Source organism: Microtus oregoni, unplaced genomic scaffold (assembly GCF_018167655.1).
Source record: "Microtus oregoni isolate MIOR12 unplaced genomic scaffold, Mior012 000010F_ref0000083, whole genome shotgun sequence".
Lineage (NCBI taxonomy): Eukaryota > Metazoa > Chordata > Mammalia > Rodentia > Cricetidae > Microtus > Microtus oregoni.
Window position 1 is genome coordinate 2,120,408 of NW_024543069.1, and position 11,852 is coordinate 2,132,259.

At 42.9% G+C, this 11,852-nt stretch overlaps 1 protein-coding gene across 1 annotated transcript; it reads right to left on the reverse strand.

Moving 5' to 3' along the window:
* Positions 1-2,522: 2,522 nt before the first annotated feature.
* On the reverse strand, positions 2,523-4,111 carry Tigd4 (tigger transposable element derived 4). Its single transcript, XM_041659290.1, has one exon. It carries the CDS (start codon positions 4,059-4,061, stop codon positions 2,523-2,525), a length of 1,539 nt encoding a protein of 512 aa, XP_041515224.1. The 5' UTR covers positions 4,062-4,111.
* Between the last annotated feature and the right edge of the window lie 7,741 nt (positions 4,112-11,852).

Below are 11,852 nucleotides of genomic sequence, written 5' to 3' on the forward strand. Positions count from 1 at the left end.
GAAATCCAAACAGAGATATAGAGAGAAAGTAGGCAGAGGGAAGGAGACGCCATGTAGCTGCCCAAGGAGACAGATGCCAGATCCTGACGGATAAGCCATAGCCTCGTGCCAATACATAGATGAAGAGAAATGGGTTAATTCAAGATCTCAGAGCTAACTAGAAAGACGCCTAAGCTATTGGCTGAACAGTGTTGTAATTAATATAGTTTCAGTGCGATTATTCGGGTCTGAGCAGTCTCCGCCTACAAAGTGGGGAATCCAATCCTTTGGTTCTTTCCAACACATCAAGCCAAGGAGGGGACTATCTGAACGTCAATCAGGTGACGGCATGAAGATGACCATGCCATTACCTAGCACGTTCTTCTCCAACCCATCACTAAGCCACGCTCCCTGCTTTACTTGGAAGGGACTCCAGGCTCTTCTTTTATCCACTGGTCACAGCCTCCCATTGACTTACCTGCTCTGTGCCATGTTTTCTTCAGGGAGCCCTCTGTGCAGCAGAGGCCTGAGTCCAGTTCTCCACTGCCCGTGAAACTGAAAGCTGATGTCCACTTCCCAACTCTGCCTCGTCTCAGGGAGCTGGAGCCCTACTGGTTCAGTGGAAGTGTTCCCCTCTCCACCCCACCCCCTTTCTGTTCCTTTTTTCTTTTCTTGTTTTTATTGTGCTATACGTTTTTCTCCACTCCCCTCCCTTCCCCCCCCCCATCACCTTCTATCCTCTCCCCTGACCCCCGTGCTCCCATGTAGATTAGATACGTTCTCTTTGTCATCTAGGTTCTCTGGGGTTGTGGGTCGCAGGCTGGTTTTTCTTTGCTTTATGTCTAAAAGCCACTTATGAGTGAGTACATATGATATTTGTCTTTCTGGGTCTGCATTCCTCTTAACCTGGAAAGTATTTGCCTGGACCACTTTACTTTGATTTCCCTTCTCTCTTTGCTTCCCCCTTCCAGCTAATCTGCCTCCTATATAGCGAAAAGGTTTGCAATAAGGACTCAGGCTCCATAGGGGCAGGCAGGAAACATGAAACCCATAGGCACTGATTACACACCCTCCTGTTTTAACCTGAACTAAACACTTCTGCTAAGTCGTTCAGAAACAGCACACAGTGAAGAATGTCCTAAATGTATCATGAGATTTATTCTTGGTTGCTAAGAAATAAAAAACAATGTTGAAACAGCAAGAGTTTATAAAGTAAGAACAATTAAGATAAAACATTTATTTTTAGACCAGACTAACTATAAGTAATTTTCTCTTGAGAGACAAATGGGATGTCAAGAACTCTTTTAGGTCCATGATTGAGCCAAATTAAAATTACATATCAAATCACAAAATGCTTTTTAATTTAAATAGTCCATGTTTAATAATAAAAGAAACCTCTAAAATATTAATACATTTTAAGACTCAACTATTACTAAATCTCAGAGCAGAGTAAATCAGCAATAGAAAAGAAAATGCTTTGTTAAATTATTTTCTTCTAACCCTGTAATTTCTAATTGTATAATTGGCAGATTAATAGTTTACAAAAAATCATTATGCTTTGTATTTTTATGAAATACTTTACAAGGGGAGCTAAATTAGGTATAATAAGTTAAATAAATATGCTACTTAAAACTGAACTGTAGAAAAACTGACATAATGTTAAAATCTCACACAGAAGCTATTTTTAGATGGTGGTTAGGTAATTTACTGCAGTATTTTAATGTAATATTTAGATAAAACTTTCTCTAACAACTTTAATAAAAATTTTAGAGAAGAAAAAATTGAAGGAAGACAATTAATATCACAACGTGCTGAAAATAAAATTCAGCAAAATTAGATTAAAAGCCGAGCTGTTGTAATTAAAAAAACAAAAACAGGCATCATAAATTTCTTTTTGGTAACTCTATGTGCATCTTCAATTGGCTTGAGAGTTAACCACATTCAAATATAAACATAAGTTTTATCAGTGTTTCCTTCATGTGTCTTCCCATTGAACAAGCACACACTATAATACCAGAAGGACCTGTATCTCCTGGTCCCAGAAGACAGGAAGCCCTGCAGAACTGGCTTTTCACCTGACTTAATTTGACAAGTAACTTGAAAGCAGCAGAGATACATTGTGCATTGTCTTGGTGCACAGGCAGGTTACAATAAAAACAAGTTATTTTTGTTTCTTAGACTACATAGATAAAGTAATATATTCTAGAACATGATCTGAACTTAAAAACAAAGAAAATGGAAACCAGCAATTTCATGCATGTGAGTCGGTCGGCTGAAGAGTTCTTTCACACAGACCTATGTCCCTGTGAAGTACAAAGCCTCTGAGCGCAGTTTACTCTCCCCAAACCTGCTCAGAGGAACTTTGCCATTTTACTTAGTCATTATTTGCCAGGGAGCCTTGCTATTCAGATCAAAGGCTGTCGCAATTAGAAAGGATTATTAGATTCTCTCTTTCCTTATTTAATTGATACTTTCCTTTTACATTCCTTATGTAATAAGATGCAGCAGGCAAAGTTCCTACTCCGCAGATGTATAATACACGACTATTTAGGTGACAAAGCATTAATAAAGTTTTCAAGGTCTGCTAAAGAATCGTGAAGTTCATCTTTCATATCTTGACTTCTAAGGAACTTTTTAAGGGTTCCTATAGCTTCGATTGCGTCGTTCTTGGATGGTAAGGGTAGGTCCGCTTCTAGAGCTCCGCTGTCCTCTTCCTCTTCATCAGAAGCATAAAAAACAGTTTCATCTTGTTTACTTTCTTTGGTACACTCCTCATCATCATTTGGGGTGGCTTCGCAGGTCTCCAGATCCTCGTCCAGGGCAGCATACTCCTCTATGGACAAACCTTCAGGAAGCTCCACCCCTGCCCCCAGAGCAGGGGCAGCCAGGTCTAGAGGGGCAGCTTCACTCTCTGCACTGTTGGTTTCCAGCGCTGGAGACCTGAATCCTGCCTCTTCATAGCTTTTCACAATGGTCTCTGGGGTTACAGCTCTCCAGCACAGATGCAACGTATCAACCGCGTCTAGTAGAGAAAATGTAAATTCTTTGCTACTTTCAACAGAACTTAAAAATTTCTTGATAAGACAGTGCCGATATTTGATTTTCAGGCTTTTAATAACACCTTGTTTCATAGCGACAAGCCCGGAAGACAGGCACGGTGGGAAGATTGCTAACTCAATGGACTTTAGGTTTTTCACCTCTGGATGTGCGGGACAAGAATCAACAAAAATCACCACTCTTCGTTGCTGGGCTTGAAATTTCTCGTCGAGCTGATGCATCCACTGTTCGAATATGGCTGCAGTCATCCACGCCGTTCTGTTCGCTTCATAATACACAGGCAGGGACTTTATGCCTTTGAAACAACGCGGAGTTCGGTTTTTCCCAATAACGAGCAAAGGAAGCTTCTCTGAGCCGTCCATGTTTGTTCCGACTGCCAGCGTTACCCTGTCTTTGCACAGCTTTCCAACTGAGCAAGTCTCTCCTTTATAAGCAAATGTGTTTGTAGGTAACATTCGATAAAGCAATCCGGTCTCTTTTACACTGAAAACATTCTTAGGATGATAATCATTTAAGTAATAAGGCAGCACGTTTTGGTACCAGACAGTGGCAGGGTCTGTAGATATACCAGTGGCTTCTACGGGCTGTGCTCGGAATACTAAGCCGTACCTGGACTTGAAACGATCCAACCAACCATTGCTGCACTTAAAGTCATTGTGTCCCAGCTTCTGAGCAAAATCATTAGCTTTTAGACGTAACATTGGCCCATTAACGGGAACATTGAGACACTGGGCAATCCGATACCATCTCATCAATGCCTCTTCCAGATCCGTATAAAACGCCGTTCTCAGTCTTTTTCTCTTTGGATCAAATCTCAGAGACTCAAAGGCTTCCAGAACTTTGTCTTTGTTTTTCATAATGGAAGACAAAGAATTTTTCTTTATTCCATATTCAGCTGCAATCTCGGCCTTTTTCTTGCCACTCTCCACTGCATTTATGATGTCAATCTTTTCCTCGATGGACAGACTCTTCTTTTTCTTCCCAGTTACTGGCTGAGTCACAGGATCCACAGGAGCCTCGGCCATCTCAGCCCCTCTCTGAGCTCCTGGTACAAGTTGCTGTGACCAGTTTTGGCTTTCAGTGCGATGTGGACCACGGCTTTCTATCTATCATTTCTTGTATTAAAGCTGGTAAGTATCAGTAGTCTAACTCTTTAGGAAACAGACAACTGGACGTATCTTTCAAAGTCTGAAGCAAAGTCTGTAAGCGATTAAAAGAGGCGCCTCCTTCCTAGGGTCTTGTGCGGTTCAATTTATAGTTCCTCGGAGTTCCAGAAGTCAAGCTAAAATAGGAATCTCATTATGTCAAACCTGCCCAGTCCTGCTAATGTATTTTTGGAGCTGCAATCCTTTAAGACGATCCATTTTATCCATGCATGCTTCATCCTTTTACTAGTTCTCCATAGAGAACAAAGGGCCTCAGAGAGAAGAAACAAACTTTCCAAAGTGTTCGTACAAAACATCACCTGTTAAGTCCACGTTTCTTCAAAGTTACAGGAGGGAAAGTGACATACTTATACTTCTTTCTTGAAAATGACAGGGGAAAGGTAGCATTTTAGCAATCTGCCAACGGGACATCAAGAGAATACAACGACACCCTGAATGACAGTGAATCGGACGGGAAGAAGTTTCTGAAAAGGCAGCAACCAAAGCTTTTAGGTGAACGCCAACCTCCTCAACGGTCCTCCATTAAAGCTCTCCAGCTCTGCTTTGTGGGTTTGGAGTCTCCCTGTGCTTTTTCGGCTTTGAAAATGTGCGCCTGCCAAAATTAAAGAACTAAAAACGATCCTGGATAGCTCCTCGGTGGCTATTTTCTACATGAGGTCACAGACTATAACCTCTGGCTCTTCTAAAAGCAAAACCAGACGGTAGTCATGAGCTCAATTTTTAATAGCACATGGGAGACAGACTTCTTCTGCTTGATTGAAATACTCAAATCAAGTGATTGATAATTCCATTAAAAAATTCTAAACCCCATTCTCACTAAAGCTAAAAATATCCAGTAATTTTATATCAATTTAGTACAGTACCTGACTACACATGGGTCAGTATTACTTGGGAATATGCATCATAATAAATACGTTATTAAGAGAATATAATGTAGAAAATCATCTCGACTAAAATAGGAAGTAGGATGACCATGGTTCTTACCCTCTCAGGCCCTCTACCGTCTGTCTATGGAAAAGTGACTTGCCATAGTACAAAGACATGAGCTTAGGTACAAGGTGAGGAATGACTGCCATTTAGTACTCAGTGGTTCTGAGTCACCTAACGTAAAAACTTCAGTAAAAGGGGAGCAACTGCAGAACTGACTTCGAAGAGTTGCTGCACACTCAGTAAAACCCAGTGAGAGCACAAGAGGCATTAGCATAACTTTTAACACACACGCACACACACACACAATATCAGGTTTCTGTAGAAGAACAGACCATTATGGATGCTGTGAACACCCGTAGCATCTTTGCATGACTGCTAGGGAAAGCCCCGCTTTTCTAAGTGAACAGGATTTGACCAAGCGACTTTGTTCCCTCAAGCCCTAGCACATTGTTCATTAATGTGGGGAATACTTGCATATTTTCTTAAAAATCTGTAGACTATCTTTCATGTAAATATTTTGCTCTTATTAGTTTGATATTAACATTTAGAAAACATCTCCCTCCCATTTTATTTTGTCAAAAAATAAGCAAGGGCTGCAGAAATGATAAGTTGAATTTTTTCTTTGTTCACCCTGACACAATAAAAAATAGATTGAAAATCTCTAATCTCCAAATTGTATTTTGTTATTTATTTATTTTTTTTGAGACAGGGTTTCTCTGTCCTGGAACTCACTCTATAGACCAGGCTGCTCTCAGACTCACAGAGATCCACCTGCCTCTGCCTTCTGAGTGCTGGGTTAAAGGAGTGTACCACCACCACCCAGTGGATTTATGGATTAAGGATGTTCAATATTCCAAATAAAAGGCTCACAATCTGAAATACTTGTGTGAAGCACTTCAGATAATAAACACTAATTCCGTACACATAATCATAGAGACAATGTCATCTTGATCAACATCTTTATTTAGGAAGAAATACAACTTTCTTCTTGCATCAACAGTATAATTTCCTTCAACAAAAAAAGTCAAATTTCCATAGCAATATACAACAAACTCCTAAAACAATCAAATATGAGATGTAAACCAGACAAATCAGACCTTTCCCCAAGAAAAGTATAAACATCAGTACTGCCCGGTTAATAAAGGCATGCTATCCAGCCTTCCACAGATATTGGCTGGTGCTGGCTATTCATGGAGTCGAGGCAGTAACTGATATTTACTGAAAATGCTGATGCTTTTAATAAGCTCAGTGTTCATATCCCCCTTGAACACATTAAGCTCAGCAATGCTGTCCTATGAGTTAGAGAATATTTCCTCAATGTCAACAGTTAGACTAAGTAATAGGCCTTTCCCTAAAGAATCCTATGAGTGATAAGAATAATATTAGTCTTCTTTAGATTTTTGGTTTTGCCTATGAGAAGTATAGCGTTGAGTGTTTTCCAGAGAACTATACATAAGGTGTTAGGAGGTACATAACTTGGTACAAAGCTTATGGAAGGCAAATTAGCAATACAAGAGGAAAAACTTTAAAATGTCTAAAATTTCTTGATCTAGAAAATCCGTATCTATAATTCTGTCTGGAATTGGAGTTACAGGTAGTTGTGAGCCACGTGGGTGCTAGGAGCTGAACCTTTACAAGTTCACAAGGTCCTCTCACAAGAGCAGTAAGCTCTCCAAACCAACGACGGGCTCTTCGCAGTCCAGCAACCATTCCTTATCTCTAGTCTGTGGGTCACACGTCCAGGGAACTCAACCAGGTCTTTAGGGGCTCACAGCAGACAGCAGGATGCCAGTCTCTTATTGAGAGGCTCTGAGAAGGAACAACCCCCAAGTCTCACTGAGGTCATTCACGGCTTAATTCCTTGCTGAAGCCCCAGCACTTGGTGGCTGCTGCCAGGGATCACTCTCTACACTCAGATGTCTGCCATATCCTTGTCACAACAGAGAACATCCCTCCTGTCCAGGGATCACTCTCTGCACTCAGAGATGTCTGCCATATCCTGGTCACAACAGAGAACATCCCTCCTGTCCAGGGATCACTCTCTACACTCAGAGATGTCTGCCATATCCTGGTCACAACAGAGAACATCCCTCCTGTCCAGGCTCTTGTATACTCTGACATTGACTTCCTCTCCTCATTGCTTTTAAAGGGTTTGTGTGGTCCCGTTGTTAGGTCACCCAGAGTAGCTCCCTTTTCAGTAACTCTGAGCCAACTAATTAGCTACCTTAACCACTCCTGTAAAAATCCCATTGCAGGTGATGATTATGGGAATGTTATTCCGTCATGTTTATAGGAAGGGAATAGTGGAAGGTGGAAGTCATTGGTGGTCAGCCTATATTCTCCATGGCACATAATATTCTTTGGGTTATATATTATATCAGAACTGGAAAAATCTAAAGATACTACAAAAAGGTTAGTTAAATAAATTAAGAAATATCTATATATTGAAATACTACTATACTATTGAACGATTTTTTTGGCTAACTCCAAATTTTCAGTTTCGGCCTCCTCTATCATTGAGATAAAGGTAGATGTTGGGCCAAAATTATTTCAGGGCCTGTACCTCGAGGCCTGTAGGGCAGAGAAAAGCCTGGCTTAGCTCAGGGCCTAGAGTCCGAGGCCTGTAGGACAAAGTAAAGCCTCCCATTGGCTGGAGGTGCCCTTACATCAAAAGGTGTTGTTTAACCTTTATAAGCAGCCGCTCACAGCAATAAACTGAGTTCCTGCTTTTACTAGATTCCCTATCATGTCTGATTGGGGCTGTGGAAAGGGCGGATAGCACACTCACCTTTCCCTGGGGGAATAAGGAGGCTTAAAGAAGCCTAGCAGGCATAAACCATCATCCCTGGCTGGAAGGATCATAATTAATGACATGAAGAAAATTCTATGACATAAGTTAAACAACAAAATATGAATCTACATGCCTGAAAATACTGAAAATTACATCAGTCCGGCCATCCACAGATTCTTAATAACAACTGTCGATTAAATGAAGGGAAATATGGATAAAAAGACACCAGCAGAAACGCTGTGTTCCTGCTAGAATAGAAAGTTCAGCCTCCCCACCCACATTTCCTCCCTTCTTTTTTTAAATTCTAATATTCTCTCCATACCAGACTGTGAAAGAGAACTGAGCACTGGGAGACATAACACTGGCAGTCTTCCCATTCAGAAAGTCTGGGAGCCATAAATGACTCTGGTCTTCTCAGCAGTTTACAGTTCTCCGTAGAGGCCCAGCCCCTTCCCACAGTGAAAGAGCCCCCACTTGTCTTTCACTACTAGACAGCAACAAAGCCCACTTAAATCTGCCCAGATCACAGCTCTCCACAGCAGCAGTGGCTGGTCTTCTGGAAGTTTCCTGGTGTGCAACACATTACATATGTCTACAACCCAAGTAGTGTTAACTCCCTGATGGTTACAAAAGAATAAATAAGACCAAAGTGCAGTCTGCCAAAAAGGATAAGGGAACCAATGAGATGGCTCAGCAGCGAAAGTACTTGCAGTACAAGCCTGATAACATAATTTAAGTTGGCTCTTTTTAGGGGAACGGGGTGGGGGGACTAAGGGTCAGTCGTATAAGGCTGGCCAACAGGGGTTCGAATTAAGGACTGCGCTAAAGAGGTGGCAAAAATGAACTCCTACAGGGAGGACAAATGGGTTTTTAGGGAAGCGAGAGCTGAGCTCAGTGCCAAGGATGAGCAGGAAAGGCATGAAGACATTTCTTTTTTTTTTTTAATTATTTATTTATTTATTATGTATACCATATTCTGTCTGTGTGTATGCGTGTATGCCTGCAGGCCAGAAGAGGGCACCAGACCTAATTATAGATGGTTGTAAGCCACCATGTGGCTGCTGGAAATTGAACTCAGGACCTTCGGAAGAGCAGGCAATGCTCTTAACCACTGAGCCATCTCTCCAGCCCCGGCATGAAGACATTTCTGCAGAGAAGATGAGACAGTGAAAACAGACATGTGCTGCCACTGCCCAGCGTAAGTGAGCACTCCTACTCCAGATATACAGAGTTCTGATTTGGTTGAAGAGATTCCCCGAGAGAAAGCAAGACTGGGGCCAGACCTCGGCAAGCCTTGCACACCAGGGTAGGGAGATCAAATGTATTCAGGACGCCACCAAGGCCAACCAGAGACTTTGAGTGCAAAAGTAACAGTCACACAGGAAGGTTCTCATTATCAATAACAACAAATGATATCATATCATACACGAATAAAAGGCTCCTGTGGGTAAAGCCTTCACACCACTAAGCTCATCTGGTACTTTATACATGACTGAGGGAAGCTGTGGACGTACCTATTAGAAAGAAGCTTCTAGAAAGTCTAACACCCTCACCTCTCACCCTGTCCACCTGGGAGCTTCTCAAGGTGTCCTGTCACCCAGCACCCTCTATTAAAGTACTTCTTTCCTGAAGGCCACACTGTGTGATCGCTGACCTACATCTCGCTCCACGGACAGAAAGCTATTGAAGAAGAGTGCTAGAATTTCTGACCTATTATCAGAATTCTCAGACAAGATCTGGATGTAGCAATTTCTTCTCTTGAGAAAATAGCATTGATAAGCATTATGCAACATTCAAGACCTAAGTCTGATAGACACTTATTTAACGCGAAATGGAATAACAGCATTAGCCCCTCATCTGTTCTCTTCTTCCTGATTACACAATCAAAGACAGGCAGCCTACGGAAGCACTCCACAAGCCCAGGGAATAGAGAGCATCTCACTTTGCAAAGGCGAATAAATCACCTCCACATTGTGATCGTGCACGACAGCAAATCTTTTCATCTTATCTCTCTGATCAGGTGAGAGGGAGGAGAATTGGCAGACAGAAGTCTTTGAGGCAAAAGGGGGAGAAAATTAGAAAAAAGGAGTGAAAGAAGACAGGAAGGAAAAGGGAGGGAGAGGAAAATAAAGCCTCCACTTCCGTAGACATAGATTTAAAAGCTTTTCAGTTGGTAAAAGGATTGAGCTCAGAAACACAAAAAGAAAGGGAAAAAAGGAGTGAATAAATTTCCCTAGATCCACAGGACACAAACATCTGCTTTCTCTGGCCCAAATGATGAACAGAAGTTTTTTTTTTTTTGTTTTGTTTTGGGTTCTTGCAATTTTCCATCATTAATTGAAGCAGACCCCAATATTTTCTTAGGATGGGCTCACGTTTGTGCTTCCCTTGGGGCAGCAGAAATCATGGAATGGTTAATTAACCCCATCATATTCCTGTTCACTACAATATTATGGATACGGACTAATCATGCAGAGTACCGGCACCTCACAGGATTGATGATTATGTAGAATAACCAACGAATAATATCTTTATTAAGGAGAAATGAGCATTAGTTCCAAGTCAGTCAGATTCAACATAAGAACTATCGGTAGTTCCCAAAGATACTATACCACTAAAGTAGAAATAACCAATACAAGTGCCAAGTATCCCCAAACTCAGAGACACCCTCAGAGATCCTGAGGGAAACACCCAGTTCTACTAAGTACTAACTGTCCACACCATTCATCCACATCTGGGCATTCGGAGACAGGATTTTCAAGTCACCCTTCAGTAGCCCTGGAGATGGATAACATTTGCACTTAGCTGAAAGTCCTATCGAGTTCCTATGCAATGAAAGCAGGAGTTAGCTAGATTGGGGGCCCTTCCTAAAAAGGGGGAAGACTAATGGGTTCCAACTCAGGAGGATGGCTTTGAGTAGGAAAATTCACAGTACATTGCAGAATAGCTACTAGGGTTTAAGTAATTGGGTATCTAAAAATTCTCGCTCTTTACGTTTGGGAATGTCATCACTGTTTTTGTAAGGGTAGATGTGCTAAAAATCTAAGACAACACCGTTAATTAGGGTCGAAAAGTATGCGGTTATTATGTAAATATTTATAGTGTCACTTTTAACGAGCCTGGGGGGAAGACACCGTGGGGGGGGGGGAGAGGGAGAGAGAGAGAGAGAGAGAGAGAGAGAGAGAGAGAGAGAGAGAGAGACTGAGACTGAAACTCCTTGGAAGCGTGCTCTGCCATATTTCTGTCTACCACCTCTGAATGTCACCTTCTTTCCAGTTGGTCCTGGGGAGGGAGGACTCTTGCAGCTACCCCCAAAGACAGGAGGGAAAAGACCAAGAAGCGCTCTGGGAGAAGGGACAGTTGAGCGGTTTCTGCGGACAGGACGGAGGCGATCTACTTAAGAGGTGGTGCGGATAAGAGGAAAAAAAAGCAGAACTGGGTGGCCGGTAGAAGAGGAGCAGCAAAGAAAAGAACTAGGGGCCCACTGTCAGAGAGCGAGCCGGGCGGGAGAGCACAGAAACAGAGCTGCCATCGCGCGCTCACGGATGCGGGTCTTTCTGCAGGGACCGTCAGGAATGCGGTGGTCGCTGGGGAAAGCGAAGGGTCAGGCTCCCGTGCAGTCCCCGGCCGGCTGCTCCTCTCCGCTCCTCCCTGCTTCGGTCCTCTGCGGTGTCTGACAAAGCTTCTGCTCCTCGGTAGCGGCGTGGCGGTGAGATACGTCCACCTCCACCGTCCGGGCACCGGGTGTGGGTGTGGGAAGAGGCTAGGAGACTCCTGATCGAAGCGCTGCCATCTCCTGCACTCGAACCAGCCTCTGCATTCGACCCCGCCGGCCGGTTACCCCGGCAACGGCCGGCTCGGATTCCCGGATGTAGTCACCCAGGCCGCAGCCCGGGGCGGAGCCGGGAGGACCCAGCCCCTGGAGAGAC